The following is an 18,640-nucleotide window of genomic DNA, read 5'->3' as shown; positions in this document are numbered from 1 at the left end:
ATTAATGTTTAAATATTTTATTAATATAAATACTGTATAAATAGAGTGGACTTCACTTTGATCAATTATTTTGAAGACAAGTCACTCCTCAGCACAATTAATAAGTGATACACTGCTGAATATAGAGTGAATATTGCCAATGGATTCTGTTTTGCATAGGTGACTTGTTTGATTTTTATATAGCCAACAGTCAGTATTTCTCTCCTAATGTGGTTATGTAGAGGATATTGTTAAGTAATTGGAGGAGAATGTTCTTGCAGGAAAAGTGCATGTCCTTGATTTGTAACAGCTGTTATTCTAAAATAGCATTTCCCCTCTTTTGAGTTCTCTGGAATATTGACCATTTAATCAATCCAGTGCTTCTTAGAAGGCAGTGCTATTAACTCTGTATTCTAGAGGAAAAGAGAAAGCACAGAAACCTTTTTCCAGGATTCTTGATCCCCAGCCCTTACATGCACGACAGTATTTTGCAGATCCATTGCAGAATAAGGAAAAGGCAAGGCAAAGATTTTATCAAATGTAGTGTGTATAAATAACTCTTACTAGTAGTTACAGCTACAGCATTTGTTGATTCCCTCTATTTTCTAGGCTTTTAATAATGCTTGTGTAAGGATACTTCTTGTAAGGCTTCATGTGTAGTTTCCATGTATTAAATAAAATGGCTATGTTGTACATGCAACTGCGATGATTTTTATAAACCAGTTGTAAATATTTTAATAGAAAGTGCTTTTCCACCCATTTTAGTAAATGAATGAATAACGTATTGTATAACCTCTGACTGCTAGGCTCTTTGATTATTTTTGTGGGGTTTTTTTTTCTCAGTGACTGTAGAGGCTGGTACTGCAAGAGGCGATCCCTCTGCAGCTGGTACAGGATGATTTATAAGCATGTTTCATTAGCACAGCACCGTACTTTGCTTAGCAAAGGGGTTGAAGATGAGTTATGGAGAAGTTTTCATTTACTGTTTTGGGTAAGAGGGATGTGCATAGAAGATTAGCATGAGTTCTGTTCCTACAGATATCTACAAGAAGTGGGCTACACTGACACGATATTGGATGTGAAGTCAAAACGAGTACGAGCTTTATTGGGCCTCTCAAGTGATGCTTCAGAGAAGGAAAACAGAAATCAAGAGCCAATGGTAAATGGCACAGAGGGCCAGATTAAAGAAAACACAATGATTGGGTAAGCATCAAGATGACATTGTTATCTTTCTGCATGAGTGCACTTAACGGTGTAGAACAAATTTTTGTTTCCTGAGAAGATTTCAGGATTTTTTCCTTAGTTGCAGATTAGAGCAATTCTAGCTAATTTTATTATATTAAGCAATAAGCGCGGAAATAATTCTGGATTAACAGCTTAAAAGCACTATGAATTGGTTTTGGCTTTTTTTTCTTTTGGAAACACAAAGTCAAATCAAGCTGCTTTTGAGATATGATTGCTAAGTGGTTAAATGTCAGCGTTCTTTCAGGTTAACCACGTATTTGTATTGCTGCAAACTTTAATGTATCAGTTACAGGCTTTGCTCTTCTGGCCTGTGCTGACTATGACTTCATAAATTATATTAGTTATAGGATTTTCCTGAGTGGATCTGTAAAAGTCACATGTTACATTCTGATTCCTATAAGTTTTTGATTTTCCACTAATGCATATACATATGTAAATATGACCAAAAGGTAAGGTATTCATTTTAGTCTTTCAGTATTTCTAATACTATAATGAGTTAGTAAAGGAGAGTAAAAGCTTTTTATGCATACTTCTGCTTTTAAGTAATATTGAAAACATAAGAGGCTTTTTTCCATTTTCTTCTCTTTTTCATGCAGATTAAAAAAAAAAGTAAGCTCAATCTGAAACTTAACTGTACAGGTTTCAGGAAAATAGTCTGTTCTTGTTTAAGATACTGCAAAACTTGGAAAATGATAAAAATGAATTGTTTATCTCAACGGTACATGAGGTAGCTGTTCCCAGTAGTTTGGCCTGCATCAGCAAGCACAGCTTTCCTCAAAGATTCTCCCTCTTTTTATTTTTTCCTTTTCCATACTGATGTGGCAAAATTCAAGACCTCTATTTTCTAAGGTCTGGTACTGTTATAAGACACATTCTGACTTTTAGAAACCATTTATAAAATTTTATTATACCCAGCAGATAGCTGCAGCAACTTCAGGCCAGCAAGTTATGTAAGGGCAGAAGTTCATTGTTATGTAATTAAATTCAGTGCTGTGAGGTGGAAAATTTGAACACCCGCAAGCTACTAAAATACATTGTGCCCCTACGTAGCTGACAAGCCATGTCATTTATGTGCAGCAGCTTTGTTTTTGAAGAACAAGGAATGCTTGATATATTACAGTAACAATTTTAGTTCGATTTCTGGTGAAGGGATTGCTTCTTCTCTGGTGACAGTGGGTAAATAAAGATCTTAACTTTAAAGTTAAGTCTTTAAGTCTTCAGTTTTGAAATGAGTATATTTATAAGGTAGTTATTTGATAGATGAAATGGTTGGACCACAGTTTTGGATGCATTTGCATTTCTTTCCTATCTTCTTGCTTTCTGGGTAGATCTGAGATTTAACACTGTAGTCTATCTTATGGCTGAGGATATTCACTGAGGGAGAAAAACAAGTTCCCTTCTATTGTGGCTCTGCAAGCTTGTCAACTGCAAGATTGGTCAGGCTGCATGCTCTGAGAAACTCTTTTCATCTCACTTGTGATGCATAAGATGACAGACAGTGTTAGAAAGCTTAGGGGAACACTTTGATACGTGTTGCGTGAAAAGTGACTCCGGGGTTTTACAGTGGAAGAATTTTCCAGGGATCTCATTCGCTCATGAGGATTGATGTGACTATAGTGATTTTGAGTTTGTGGATACCTGCTGAGATCTACGTCGTTGAGAGGAAAAAGTTGGGATTTTACTAAAATTCCTTGGTCAACCTGGGTACAGTACTAGCTTTCAATGCTGTGATTCTTCTGTCTGTTTCAAGTACACTTTCATACCACTTCTTTCAGTTTTCCATGCAGCAGCATTATCTGGCTTTCTTCCTGGCAGAGACTGCCTGTTATTTAACAGCTATTTCATCTTGTGCTACTGGATACTGTAAAATGTTACACCTCACTGTTTCTGTGGCATATAGCACTGTTCACCTCCTCCCAACTGCATCATCGCTTGTTTCGCATTTCAAAGTGCACCTTTATGGCAGATGGAAAATCAGAAATGAGATGAGATGTTGTTCTTAAGTAGCTCACGCTTACCCATTACCTGCCTTACCTGTGGTCAGCATTAAACATGTAGAACAGGGGAGTTTTTTTAAGAGTTTTAGCATTGAATGTGTGACTAAAATTTAAGGCACATGTATCTTGGTCCTGATCCCAATTGGAATTCTTACTGAGTGTTTGAAAACTTAATTTGATGCTTTTCTACCTAGTTGGCAGAACTGCGAAAAATTTAGGTGGCTCAGCTAAATTCTAGTCCACAGCTGACATGGGGCACTATTTGCAGCAACCTCACCAGTGCTAGACTGCCTATGGGGAAGGCAAAAAGATTGGCAGTTCTTTTAGCAGCCTCTTGTTATTCCTAGTGTGAATGTAAAGTGAGAAGAGGATTGGGGCCATACCAAGCCTATATGGTTGGAAGGAGCGTGATGAACAAGTGCCTGCAGTTTGTTAGTGGTAGAAGAGGAAAGTTACAGTGAGACATTGGAAGAGCAAGAAACCAACCAAAGCCATAGTGCAGTCCCAGGAAATTTAAAGACGTGCATGTTTGCCAGGACCACCAGACATTGGGACAGCTGCAAACTAAAATGCAGATGGAAGATGCTCTGTGGCTGTATGTAGCTGTATGGATACAGTGAAACTCTGTAGAATGCTTTGCTATCACCACAGAAGCCTGCTAAGTGCTCAAGACAATGCGGTTTGGCAAATTTTGTGGTTCAAGACATTTAGTGAACATTGATGTCAAATGTCTGCTAGCAAGTCTGAGGCTAGTGGTCAACCTGAAAATGCTTTAGTTACATTTGAAAAGCAGAGTGCTGGACAAAATGTAGTGCATGGAAATTAATTGAGTTTAATGAGGAATACCTCTGTTAAAGTGAGAAAATGCATCTCTTGGAACATTTCAATTGTTTGATCTCAATAGAACTGCATAATATTGTGGGCCCAGCTGAGACTCAGATTGAAGTGGAGTATGGGGATTGAATAAAGAGAAACCTCATGGGTGAGAAACAGTGAAGACAAATCAATAGGAATTTGTAAAGAATGTGGGTGAAAGTGACAAAGATAACGTACAACAGAGGGGAAGATGGCACAGTGAAAACCAGAAGGAATATAGATACAATGATATGTTTCAGGAACAGGAAACTAGAAGTCACACTAGCTTTAAATTTCCTTAAAGATTTCTCCATAGAGTAATGTAAATTGCAGAAAGAACAGGTTGGCTAAACTGCCTTCTGTACGACTGAACACTTGTGATAAATCCCAAAGAAAGTAAAAAAAAAGAAAAAAGAAAGGTATTTGATGTTTTTATGCTGCTATATAATAGTTACCTCTTTGGGAGGAGAGAGAAGGTAACAGAAACAGGAAACAGAACTTCCTTTATGTTTTGGCTGTTTTCTCTTGGTAATCAACCAATACTTTCTCAGTGAAATGAAAGTACGGGAGAACAGAACAAATTGGTACTGAGAGAAATTCCGGTAAAGAACAGAAAAACTGGTGTACTTCGCAACACAGTCTGATTTTAGTGTGGTTTTTGTGTAAGTTCATTCATCTGTGTATAGTTCTTGGTGCTGCTACTCAGCCTTCTTCAGCAATACCTCGGACCTACCTCTGACTGCACTTCTGACAACAGCAGACACTCGCACTTTTTTTTTTTTTGGAAATGCCTTTTTTTGTAAGGGTGTTTTGTTCCTGATTCCAGGGATGTGTGAAGTGTGTACGTTGTGGTGGGTAGGAAGGATGTTCCTTCTCTGCTTAGCTAAGTACATCTTTTACAAATTTTTATGAATTGTCTGTTATACCAGTTGTATCTTCCTGCCTGTTACACCAGTTACACCCACTTCCGCAGCCAGGGTTTGGACACTTGAGGTATCCACAGTAAGCTGAGCCTTTTTATGGGAAAGGCTGGTGAGGAGATTTGGGGTCGTTATTGTGAAGCTGATGCTGTTTATTTTGGTTTGTAGAAGCATACAGTAGATACTATAGTGTAAATACTTATGAAAATAATATTTATTTGCAGCAGAAATTATGTGACTTGAATTCTGGTAGGCTCCAGTTATGTTAGAAAATTGCCATCTGATCCCTCATGTCTCTCAGCTTAATTTTGTATATATTAGAAGGTTGCAGTTACATCACAGAATTGCCCCCACCTCTTTAGGGTTTTTTTTAATTTCTTTTGGTACAGTGATGAACAAACTACTGTTGTCTGAAAGTTTTTAAAGCCAAATCAGTTTCTCCTCTTACTATTAGATGAACTAGCCTTAGTCTTTATGCATTACTAGCTGCTACATCTGTGGCCAAACTTGTATTCTTACATTGCCTATTTATTTGCTAATGTACAGATCCTCTTGAGAACTTTAGCACTCAAGACATCCTGTGGATTTTGAATGCACCCTGCAAGATTTTGATTCCATAAATGAAATGTTGCTATGATAACCTGAGATAGATATAGTCCTGTTCCCAGTTATTTCACGGATTTGTAAAGGGAATCTGTTTTCAGTTTCTTCAATCAGCTCACTTGCATTACAAAAGATAAGTACCACTCGGCATGACTGGACTCAAAAATACATACTAAAATAATAACTTTGTAATAACGGTTGAAATTCTTAACACCTGCAGTGTTAAGTGCAGGGGAATGAATGCTTTCCCCCAACAAACTGAAACAGAAATGAAAGCTGCCTGCAAATGTCATATGTAGCCTTGAAAACATGAGAGTACTTAAGTATCTTCGATTCACTTATTACCTCATTTTTAATAGCTTTATCTTACTGACTGAAACCTAAACAGTCAAATTAGTTTACTTTCTTGAAGGTGTGTATTTGGCTACCATTTGGTATGAGTGGAAGCAAACAGAATAAAGAGATAGAACTGGAAAGGTATGAGGGTATGGCAAGCATATATATGTATATACACACACATATATATGGATGTGTGTATATATATAAAACACTAAGTACATTATTTGAGTTCTTGCTAAGGGTTTGATCATTAGGTTTGATCATTAGTTCCTATTGTCAATAGGAACTTTTTAAAGAAAAATAGTTCTGAGTGATATATCAGTCTGTCTTTGAAACTGATGTAATACCTTTTTTTATTCTATTGAACTGAATATGGCTTCCACTGCCTATACTATACTTGGGCAAAAAGGCATCAAACCTCAACACTTCAGAAAATCCAAAGACCTTTCCAAAGATTTAAATTAAACATTCTGAGCACCTTACCTTTATGATGTGCAACAAATCATTCCAACTGGCACTTCAGTGAATTAATGCCTTTCTGTACCAGAAGGCATTGAATAACTTTTTTGCATCTCTATGAATTCTATTAACACTGACCCATGTAATGAAAATGCTGCATACTGGCTGATGAGTGTTGTGTGTTGACTAGCTTATAAAATGGTTTCTTTGGTAAAATATCTCTGAATTTAAAAACTTGAGGTAACATCTGCCGTGAAAAAGATTTTCAAAATAGTATGTGAGAATAAAATACTGAATTACAAAAAGAAAAAAAACCCAAATCTATTTGCTGTATTCCTTTTCTGGTGTGATTTTTTTTTTTTTACACTTTTTTTCCTGTTTGTCCCTGCTTCCACCTTGCAGTGACCTAATAGGCATTTCGAAAGTATCTGATTTAGACCAGACCTAGATACTTTGAACAGATGCATTAAAGTGGGGGGGAGGTGGAAAAGGAGACAAAATTGGGTTTTATGTGAAGAAAGTAGTACCAATGGACCACTCTGTTAATTTCATTGGCACAGATCTATGGCTTTAAAGGCTGGAGGGATGCTTCTTCGAAATGTCACGTAAGAGTCATGGTACAGAAGGAATGGGGAGAAAGAGACAGAGAAGGTTTGCAGTGGGTGAGAGAGAAGCAAAGAGAGGGGTCGTGGATGGAGAAATACCTTATTAAAGGTTACTTCGTTTCTTCAAACATTGAATTTATTTTTTATTTTTATTCTTTAAAAAGCTTGTTTATTTGACATACAGTTATCTGACTAGATTTGGCAGGAGAAGTGGCCTTTCCTTTTAAAATTGTATTCCTTCTTGATTCCAATTTACATCCAAACCATTTTGTAAGTGTTGCTTACCAGTTGTAGTATGTATTGCACTGTTTCTTGCACTGTGTGCTGTGAATTCAAAACAGGTTTCAGAGGTTGTGACAGACTATCTAGCCTGTCCCATGCTCCTTGTTTGTAAATTTTGCTGATTCTAAGTGTTCCATAGTTTTATATATTATTAGTTTGATATTTTCTGTGCTGAGTTATGAAAGATTTTGCATGATATGGAAGATTTAACAAACTGTTCTTAAAGACAACCCTTACAGAAAGGAATACGTTTGAATTTGCATGAATTTATTTACTGCATCCATTTCGAAAGAGCTCAACCAGCCACATTGAGAAGACTCTGTTAAAACATGAAACACCTAAATTCTATGGGGAATTAATAAAACTTACGACCTTGTAGTAGAGCATTTTGACAGTAGGAAGAACTGAGCCAAAGAAAATGGCTCAAGAAAGAGGCTGCTAGAGTAGCTCTTTGAATGCTGGGTCACAACAGGCTTTTTCCTGTTACAGGCCCCCAGAAACATTTCTCAGCCTTAGCTGAACTTGTGTTTATTTAAATCTACTGTGATATTTCTTCCTGCTTCTGAATTTATCAATAAAATCTGGTTTTATTTAAGATAACTTGTGTATGTCTTGGATAAAACAAACGAACCAAAACCCCTCTACTTTTTCATTTGGGGGAGTGAGTAGGACCGAGGCAATTAATGGCCTTGCGGCTGGGCTGTTCGTGGGAGCAGTCTGAGTGTCTTCCTGGACATGACCACAGACTCCCAAGAGTTGTTATCAACAAAGGAGAAGATAATGAGAGAAATACTAAATGTGTTGGTTACAAAGAGAATACGTGTCTGTAATGTGGCTTTAGTGTAAGTTAAACTTGACTTTGCAATATGAAACATTCTGGATCATGCTGGAAGCAGGAAAGGTATGATCAATATGCTGTTTTAGTTTCCACGTAACAGCTTCGCCTTTCCCTTAGGTTATGGTTTCTACTTTTCACTCAGTAAGAAACAGGATTTGTATTAAGATCCTGAATATTAAATGTGGAGAGCAAATCAAACACTATACATTCTATAAGACTGCAAATATTTTGATGTCAGGGCCGGCTAGATTTTTGTACAAAATAGTTGTCTTGAGTTGTGTCACTGTAGGGCAGAAATAGTACATGTGGAATATCCACAAATTGTGTTTCTTAGATTTCATGGGAAAATATTATTATTAGTTTTAGTCTTATGGGGCCAAGGGGTTAAGACAAATCTGAATTCTACAGCTTGTAATATACAAGTTGGGATGAGATGATGAGATTTTCAGTTGCAGAAAGTTCTGGCAACTTCTCATGAGGAGAAAAATATTAATGTGATTTCAGGTTTATGTTGCTCTAAGGGAGGTAAGTATTTCAGTTACCAGCCCATTTGTAACAGGAATTTTGCATTTTAAGCGGAAGAAGTATCTTATCTTTGGGGATCAGAAGTTCCCTGTGTAATATTCACAAAATCTGTGTGCTGCCCATCCATTAGTAGTAAGATGGAAAACTCAGCAGCATTAGTGTAGCTATGCTTTATTTTGGGGCACTACTTGCTGGCTGTGCTTGTGATAAGCAGTTAGTCCTGTTGTACTTAGTTGCGTTCAGACATGAATAGGTAGTCTCTCTGTCCCCTAACCTTTGCTGTCTAGGTGCATAAGGCTACTGGAGAGGATGTAATGGAGAGTTAACTGTATCTGATAGAAGATGTTATACTGGTAAAATAATTTTTTTTCTTTTTTTTTGAGGTTTGAGTAGGAATTGGTAAGTCAACTGCGATGAAACCCTCATGGAAAGAAGGCAAGGTTAGGTGCTGGGAAGTAAACCATGCAAGAGTGCTGTGGTTGCAGAGTACGATTGAGGAAGCAGCAGTGGGAAGGAGATTCAGGACAAGCAGCTGAGGAGCACAGGGTTGAGGAAGTCATGCCAAAATCTGGTCATTGTATGCACTCTGCTTTGGCAGCTTCTGTAGCTGCTCCTGCTGTCTGGGCTTTTCAGCTTGTTCTTCACTAGCAGGTTTTCTTTAGTCAGTATGGCTGGGGAAAAAGCAACGCTTAAGTTCCTGCCCTTTGAAAATAATGTTCTCCCTTAACACACGTTTTGATCCAGGACAGCCCAATAAACAGGAATTATCCTTTCTGAGACCTTTGTGGGGTTTTTTTGGTCTCCCTTTATTTGCAACAGGTCCTGAGCCTTGTGCCATAGTCTTGCTTCACTCATGCCTATAATACTACAGGTCGTATATTAGTCCTTGCCTTGGGAGCTCCATTCTATTGTTTTCATCCATTAATTTTTTAGGAAGTATTCTAAACTAGAGAAGCCCTGGAAATGTTGAGTTGTGTTTCTTTTTCTGAAATGGAATTTAAAGTAATTTATTATACTACACTATCCCTGAATATATGTTTGCCACTTCTGCTTTTTTATGTTGCTTTATCAATGACCCCATAATGAGAAACAAACTAAACAGATGGAGAATAATGAAACAAATAAGCTTTGAATTGCCTTCAAAGTACTTTATAGAAATTAACTAAGGCCAGACATTTTCCTGCATATATTTTACAGTATTCCTAAGTGTTTATGCTTTCAGTAATATTTAAAGTGCATTATGTTTATGTACTGCTAAAGGATGCTAAATTACAGAGTTATTTTTTTATTTGACTGCTAAAATTTTTGGGAGTACAGTATAACCAATCAACCTGTCTGTCAGCTTGAAGCTTCTTTTCCCTGTAGAACTTATAAATAGTTTAAATATTCTGTCACTTCTGTTTACTTTTTTTTGGTTCTTCTGAATTCTTTCTTGGAAGTTCCACTCTAGTACAAATAATCTCTTGTACTGTGCTGACTTTGTACATTTTTGTACTGTGCAGGAGTTTTGAAATACCTGATAAACTACTGTGTTTTCCAATGCCTGAGATGCCTTCTACCTCCACCGTGTAAATGGAGATATACAGTTATGTATATATCCTGCCCTCTCAAGTATGCAATAATTAATGAGACGGTTGAATTCAGATCAGTTACTTTAAGATTTAACCTTCTCTTTCGGTAGTCACTTTGAACTTCAGTGTGAGTGAGCCTGTTTGTTACTAGTTCATAGATTGCTACTTACTGTAGCATGTCTGACAGTTGCTAATGTAGATTAGCAGCCATGATGTTTTTACATGGTAGATTTTTACATGGCAAAATATAGAGGAAAAACCAATGATTTAGTCACCTAAAAGTTGACCAGGACACACAAAATTTGCTGAAAATCAAGAAGCTAGTCAAGTGAAGCATATTACAAATTTTATCTTGCCAATATTTTTGTGTTGGAACAGCAAAATAAGAGTACCATACGATTTCTGTGAAAATTTACATTATTGCTACAGATTCATGAGGTATTGTAGTCTCCCAAGGTAGTGATTACTTAAGGAAAAATTAAACTATTACAGACTGCTTTCAGATTTGCCATAGAAACAAGAGGGTCAAAATACTTCAGGAAGCATGTTTGAGATTGTTCGTATGTAAGATAAGATAGGGGAAAGTGGAAGGAACATTCTCAGTAAAACCAGTGACCATGAAAACATAGTGTACAACACAGTATATTATGGGGCTGTGTATGTGGAATTTCTAATGGCGAGTGAAATCTTTATTGGTATTTTTCAGCAGTGAAGATGAGTAAATGAGAGGAGGGTAGAACAGCAAATTGTCTTAATGAAGTGCAGACATGCTGGGGCTATCAAGAAGCCACTCCTGCTAATTGTCATGTAAGCATAGAAGTGCCTAGGCAGAGACTGTGTAAAGAAGGAAATGTGTTGCTTATCATGCCTTATTACGCATCAGAGCTTTTGCCTTTGGATGTTCCCTGTAATAAACCTTCAAAAAGTGTTACGAAGACAAACTGGGATAAGTGGGTGATGGATGGATGGATGGATGATCAGATGTTTACACTGCAGGGAGTTTAAAAGGCCATATTATATAGGCTTGTTAGTTAATTGAACCTTCTGAAATGTGTCACAGCAGAAACAAAATGTAGCATTAGCAGTGCACTTGCTGGTCATAAGGGTGACTGTACAAGACAATTTAGAGCTACAACTCTGAAAAGAGAGAGAGACTTCTATTGTTTCAGTGGTTGTGAAAATCAAGATGACGTGCATTTAGTGATGAACTGTGAAAAACAGACTACTGATTAAAGGTAAGAAAACAATAAAGCTTGTCTTTACTGCTGTAAAGTCATATAAAGAATGGACAAGGTTTTACTGGAAGTAATCATTAGAATTCAAACTGAATAATTTTTTTCACCACTTCATCTTTGAGGCATTGATGGGGAAGTGTGTTTTCTGCATAGAAAACATGATACCTGGTGTTCGTTATAGGATTGCTTTAATTGTACTTTCATCAGAGTTTTAATAATAGTTACAGTCCTGCTTCTTGGATTCTTCCTCTTTGGTTGTTAGTATAACAACCCTTACACTTCCTGTTCTGAGGCATTGCCTGAATTTGTGCCACTGCAGGCATGATTTACCCAGTCTTCATATGTTTCCTTATTTGCTTAATCATAACATCTACGTAAATGTTATTTAGTTATCAATGATATTTTCCCATTATATTGCTTTATAGTGGCAGATTTACCATGTCTTAAAAATTAATCATTGTTAGAGCTACAGTTTGATGTTTCCCAGCAACATGAGGAACACCACATCGCAGCAGCAAAGTTTTCCTGTACCCTGATGTACATGTGGTAGGCTAACTTAGTAGCTGTAACTCATGTCCTTGTTGCTGAGGCTTTCAGTGATGGTATATCAGTATTGAAGTTGCTTTTGGGCATGTACCAGATGAACATTGCTTTAAAATGCTTTTCAAATAAAGAAAAAATGAAGTGTCTGTCTTGGTAATTGCAGCTGGATGAAGAATAATTGTTGTTTATTTTTTTAATCCTCAAACATTTTTAGCTATAGGCTTATTTTAGTGTCGTGTTGTTAGACATCATAATACATAACAGACTGGTAATTGCAAAAGTGACTTTGTTACAATTTCTTTTGACTTATGGTGGTGGTTGTTGTTGTTGTTTAGGAAACCTGAATTGACTGACTCTGCCTCTCTGCTAGAGACCTTCAAGTTTCTTGAAAATGCAGCTGCAGACTTTAGTGATGAAGAAGATGAAGATGATATTGATGGAAGAGAGAAAACAATCATTGATACTGCAACAGTGAGTGGAAAAAATAATTGAAAAACTTACGAAGAACTGAAAAAGTGAGATTAATGAGATACCTGTATGCAAAGTATTTGACTGTGTATGTACACGTGCAAATCATTAATACATCTTTATGATGGTCTGTCCAAGCATGTGTGCGTAAAAGGGATTATACATGCGTTTCTGCGTTTGTGCATACAAGTTAAGCTTTGCCATCTTTATTGCTTTAAGTTTTCACTGACAGATTAATTTTTTTTAAATTGTCTTCCTACTATTCCATATTGCCTAGTATTTTTTATTTATATTTTTATATATATTGAATACAATTTTTAATGTAGCAGTTGTCCCTCTTTACAATTTTCAGTTTAGTTTGAGGGTGGTGTTTGTAATGTTGCATGTCAAAAATGCATTGTTTCTTGAATATTTGTATAAATGTATTGACATCTCAAATTATTCATAGAAATTTATCTTTGTAGGTTACAGAACTGAAATACCAAATTTTTCTTTAGATAGTTTGTGGAAGGAAGAAAAAGTGTAACTGGAAAAACTCTACAGTGAAATACCTGAAACTCCCTCTTGAGCTGTACTTTGCTATATGATCTGGTCATTATTCAATGAGTTCTGTTTCTTAGCAATTGAAGCAGGTCAGACTTAAGATGGATATGATTGCTTCTATGATGAGTTTTGCGAATGAACACTTAAAAACTCATCAGTTCTAAACAGTTTTTGGAGAGAATCTTTGTAAACTTGTTCCTGTCATCCATGGGCCGTGAACTAATGTCTGATACTCCTCTGTAAAATCATCTGTAATAGAGTGTGTTTAATAAGGCTGCTGAAGGAATGAAGCTTGAAGTTTAGAATTGCTTCAGGTTTTGAAATGGGTTCATTGTATTTAGAGGAAACAATCATTCATCCTCATGAACTATGGGACGTTGGTCTATGTATTGAAGTCTTTACAGACTGACCCTTAGCAAGGTTCCAAGTCAAAATACTGTGATGAATGTAGTTTGTTCTTTCTGTAGAAGTAAAGTTTGTGCTACAGATTTCATGTCTCATAGCTGTAAGGCATCTAGTCCATTCTGATTACTGAGAGAAAAGTAAATTTATTTCAGAGAGCATACACTGAGGTCCTTTATTGAAACATGTATTTTGTCTTTTAACAAAATGTAATTTTTTTTAAAAATAGTTTGCTTGTGAATTTGAAAGGGAATTGCAGTTTAAACATGGAAGTATCATGTTCAAATACCTTTAATATCTGAGGAAGTATCCAGGATGGAATGATTTTGCCAGATCTGAGCAAATGAGGTCTTGTCAGTTGTGTTGTGGTTTGTTGTGTTTTGGTTTTTTTTTTTTCCTAAACTTGTCTTTTGGTCCACATGTAGAGTGATTTCAGAGGTGAGAGTTAAGAAGGCTATTTTCTGAGAAGCAGAGTGAGTTTGGCTTTGCTGCAGTCCTTTCTGCAGTATTCTGGGGGGTTTGCTTGGGATTTTGTGATTTTTCTGTTGGTTTTGGTTGGATTTTTTTTAAAATCTGTATTAAGAAAGTTTGTACTTTTCTGGTATTAAAATAGTAGTGATCTAGGTCAGTGTAGATTTGTTATGAATTGTCACAAGAAGAAAGATCTACAGACAAATTTCATTTTGACGTAAAAGTTTGAACAAAGCCTGAGTACTTATTCCAGATTTGCTTATTAATATATTTTCTGCTTCTTCTTCAACTTCTTAGGATTTTGCATAGAAGACAAGACAGTACTGCTCGGTATAAAGATGTGTGTATAATGTAATTCACTTTTTTTATTCTCTATCCTGACCTTTCAGATTGTAAGGAAAAGAGTTCTATCTGACAGCAGTGAAGACAGAGATACAGAAGAAGCTTTGAAAGAGTTTGACTTTTTGGTTACCTCAGATGAAGGTGATGGAGAATCGAGAAGTTCAGGAGATGGAACAGACTGGGGTAAGGAAATGTAATGGATTGTACCAGGAATCAAAAAAAAATGTGCTAAGAATACTTGGGCTTGATTAAGATCTCTATCACGATCACAGCTTCTTTTGAGTATTACTACAGTAAATAACTGGTAGACTGAAGTCCTCTTGAGATAATGTTCTCCTTTTTATTTATACTGCTTTAATATAAGGATTCTTCAAGGGTTATGCTTCTTGTCATTGTCTTCTTCCTTTTCTTTAATAATAAGGCAGATAGAATTTGAATTTTATGAGTGGAGTTTCAATGTGTTTTTCCAGTGACCCATGCTAATGAAGGGCTCTGATAAAGCTTTATTTTACAATCATGACATGAAAGTTATTTTGTCTTTGCTTTCTCCCACTTTGATACAGAGAGTAATGTGAGTCATAAATACTGAATTATTGTACTTTCATAAATATTGAATTATTGTGACACTTCTTTGTGTGTTAGCAATTTGGGCAATATGTACTACTCATTTGCTCAAAATTTCTTTCATAATTTACCAGAATAATATATCTTTAAGCCCTCTAGTCAGAGAAAGAGGGACATTTTATAAACTGTTCTCTGTCCTTTGAGGTTCATGTCCTGCAGCCTAGAATGCCAGCATGCACTTTACTTTGACATAATTATTATGTATGAATATACCCCATAGGGAAGGGAAGAAGGAAGCAAACTGGTTAAATATCTTGATGGGGAGTTGTTTCCTCCTTAGGCTGCTCTGGAGGGTCTTAAGAGTAAGTGGACACAGAGGGAGCTGTGGAAGGTGAATGGGAAATATCTTTATAATGGAACTGCAGCTTTGACAGACAAGCCATCATAGCTGTGGCTCTCACATGAGCTAACAGCTCCCAGATTCTGTATTTCACTGAACCATGTTTAACTCCTGGTTGGACTCCAAATTACTGTTCAGTGTGGTGTAGTCTCTCTGCTTAAGAGGATGTGTCTCACTATAATTATATATAGCAGTCAGTATTCTGTTCACCAAACAAATATAGGAATGTCATTCTTTTTTACAAAAAATAAAATAAATAAAAATAAAAGATACTTTTCTTCAATATTAGGATTTTATCCATTTACACTTGGTAAGCATAGCTGTTGTTGTGTCACTGAAGTTAGTATGCCAGCAGGAACTTTTTTGTTCTTAAATTCACACTTCTGGTTTATTTTTACTTTCATTGATGACAGCTGAGTACAAATGAGCAAAAGTCTGACATTAAATTGTCACGGAAAGTAGTAGCCCCATTTCTAGAAATATTAAGGGGTTTTTTTGAGTATAGATGTCCATGTTTTTCAGTTACTTGTTTCACAACCTGTCTTTTATGGTAACTGCATATGAGAATAAGCTTCTTCAAGGAGCTGCCATTATGAATCACTTACATTAATTTGATTTAAGCAAAACTATTAAATGTAGCATAGAACAGTGATGTTGTAAAGGGAGGATAGAAGCAGAGGAAGTCCTTACTTTGTTTTTGGATCCCAGGCATTACTCATCAGTTACACTAATCTGTTGAACCCATTTGGCTTGAAAGGTCCTCAGAAGTGTTCAGGTAATTTTTAAACTATAAAGCACTTGCATAGTTCAGGATTCACTTGTGAAGTTGAACAGAACTTGTGGGATGCAGGAAGCATCCTGGTGCAGTCAGTAGAAAATTAATGTGTTAAGTATTTTCCTGGCAACAGTACATATAAATCCATTTAATTAATTTTTTGTTGTTGTTGGAGGAGAGCAAAAAATCTTGTTTAGCCAGGGAGGAAAAGCATGATTAAAACTTACAATGTAGTCTCAGAAAGAATACATACTTGTCTCTCTAGCATAATCTTTTCATACCTTTTCCTCATGCAAGTTTTGATCATTAATGTTCTTCATGCAATTTTTTATTATTAGCAGTACTTAATTGGGCGTATGTATTAAGAAGACATGACTTAGCCCACAGACCATCTTTTAGAGTCTCTCTTCAGCTTATTAATATCTCTCTCTTTTCATAGCTGCTGCAAAAAGACTAATGCCTCAAGACTCTGGGTCTTGAATTAATCTGTCACTCATGAGTATAGGATCGTGACTGAAGAATTCAGAGGAGTGAGAGATCATGTAGTCCAACCTCTTGCTCAGTTCCATTTGCAGCAGGTTACTGTGGCTGCCTTCTGGTCAAGTTTTGAGTATCTTCCAAGAAAGGAATTCCCATAAACTCTTCCAGGGCAGTAGAATCATAGAATAGTTAGGGTTAGAAGGGACCTTCGAAGTTCATCTAGTCCAAACCCCCTGCGATGAGCAGGGACGTTTTCAGCTAGATCAGGCTGCCCAGAACCACATCCAGCCTGGCCTTGAATGTTTCCAATATTCTGGTATTTGACTGTCCTTGAGGTAAGAAGTATTTTGTCCTTCTGTGATGCAAGTCTGAGCAGAGTCTGTCTCTGTCTTCCCTACACCTGCCCATTGGATAGTTGTAGGCAGCACTAAGATGCTTCTTTTGCCGTTGCTGAACGCTCATGGTAGTCTCAGCCCCTCCTTTTAGCTCATCTGCTCCAGTTGCCTTAACCATCTTAGTGGCTTCTCTGGACTTGCTGTACTATGTCAATACTAAATACTTAGCATTATACTTCCCAGGCTTCCAAGTATAAGAAATGCTATACTGGATGCAGTACTCAAGTCATGCGCTCACAAATGCCAAAGAAGGAAATAACCACATCCCTCACGCTACCGGCCATGGTTTTGTTAATAGAGCCCAGGATATGGTCAGTGGACTTTGCTGCAAGAGTATGCTGTTGAAGAAAGGCCCCTAGGTCTTTTCAGCATCGTTAATTTCTAACAGATCAGTTTCCATAATAACCCATGTCCAGTTGTGTATCTTCTGTCCAGTCATAGTGACTCCTTCAGGTTGTGATTGATAGTGTTGTGCTTCCTCTGCAGACACTTAGTTTCTGCATATTAGTCTGAGGATAAATGTATTATTTTTCATATTTTAAAAGGTTTAGAATAGTTTATTGATGTAAAAAACAAACTTGGTCTGAAAGGAATTAATGTTTAAATAATAAGGTTGAGATTTGAATGAGGAAAACAAAGCAATTGTAAAAAATTTTGTAACTGTAATGGTCATGAAAATAAGTATATACGAGGAAAAGCTGTATTACCTCCCTTCTGTCACAAATTAGTTTTTCTAAGCTGCCTCAGTACAGTCTTTCGATATATGGAAAAAATTACTTTTTTGAATGTGAACTCATGTAACATGTTGTTCAAACCCTCCAAGTACCATACAATTGAAGAATACTACTTCTCTGTATCATGTCACAGGGGAAGCAATTTGAGAGAGATTTGAAAAAGAGAAAAAGGGGGATTTTTTTTTCTTTAGGCACATTGGAATTTTTTTGTTTGGTTGGTGGTTTTTGTTTTTTTTTTTTTGGTTTGGTTTTTTTTTCCAAAGACTAATAACTCAGGCCTTTTCCTTTCTGTGAAATTTCATGGCTTTAGTGCTTTAAGATTTTATTCACAAAAACCTTGGTGACATATATACTATGTTCCAAAATGATTGAAATGTGCTGCTGTTTTGTTTAAATGACAACATAGCACAAAGACAATGAAATGAGGATTTGAAATGATGCAACATCTGAGTTGTAAAGTTATGTTGACCAGTAACATGGCTGCTGCTGCTTCTAGATATAGTAGTTCTTCTTCTGGAGGAAAGAAAAAGCTGAAAAGTATATCCTGACTTACTATAAAGTAAATGTTGCTTAGATCTATCAATAGCTATGTGCTTGGTTATGGAAATTAGGCATGTGAAATTTCATCTCAATTTTTTGTTAAGAAAATCCTGAGCAAATAGAAGTGGAATGTGAGTAGCAGTTTTACAGCTTTCACAAGCTTGGTGCTATTTCTGTCTGTTTAAAATAAGACAAATGCCATTGACAGCAGCTGTTACCTCCTTCAGTGGAGATCACTTGGTGACATTATTGAAAAAGGATGTTTCATTTGTTTCACTTTGTTTAGAAAAGGAAGACCAGTGTCTCATGCCTGAAGCTTGGAATGTCGACCAGGGAGTAATAACCAAACTCAAGGAACAATACAAAAAGGAGCGCAAGGGGAAAAAGGGGGTGAAGAGTAAGTGGAAAACATTGCACCTTAAAATCATAAATCTCACATCTTTCACACCCTTAATTCTATCTCTCTTTCAATGTTTTCCTAAAATTACTTACTCTTTTACTTTGCTGCTCCTGACTGCTTTCCTGTTCAC

General features: G+C 36.4%; 1 protein-coding gene across 1 annotated transcript in view; it reads left to right on the top strand.

Moving 5' to 3' along the window:
- Window positions 1-1,017: 1,017 nt before the first annotated feature.
- STRN (striatin, calmodulin binding protein) overlaps window positions 1,018-18,640 on the top strand; it is a gene marked incomplete at its 5' end in the record, with an annotated part of 35,940 nt that continues 18,317 nt past the window's right edge. Inside the window, 4 exons of the mRNA XM_010020447.1 lie at window positions 1,018-1,182; window positions 12,332-12,467; window positions 14,270-14,405; window positions 18,397-18,507. Of these exons, the coding sequence (XP_010018749.1) occupies window positions 1,018-1,182; window positions 12,332-12,467; window positions 14,270-14,405; window positions 18,397-18,507 (548 nt within the window). The remainder of the gene's footprint in view (window positions 1,183-12,331; window positions 12,468-14,269; window positions 14,406-18,396; window positions 18,508-18,640) is intronic.

This window comes from Nestor notabilis, unplaced genomic scaffold (genome assembly GCF_000696875.1).
Source record: "Nestor notabilis isolate BGI_N333 unplaced genomic scaffold, ASM69687v1 scaffold9538, whole genome shotgun sequence".
Lineage (NCBI taxonomy): Eukaryota > Metazoa > Chordata > Aves > Psittaciformes > Psittacidae > Nestor > Nestor notabilis.
The sequence above is the reverse complement of the archived record's forward strand: the minus strand, read 5'-3'. Positions and strand labels throughout refer to the sequence as shown.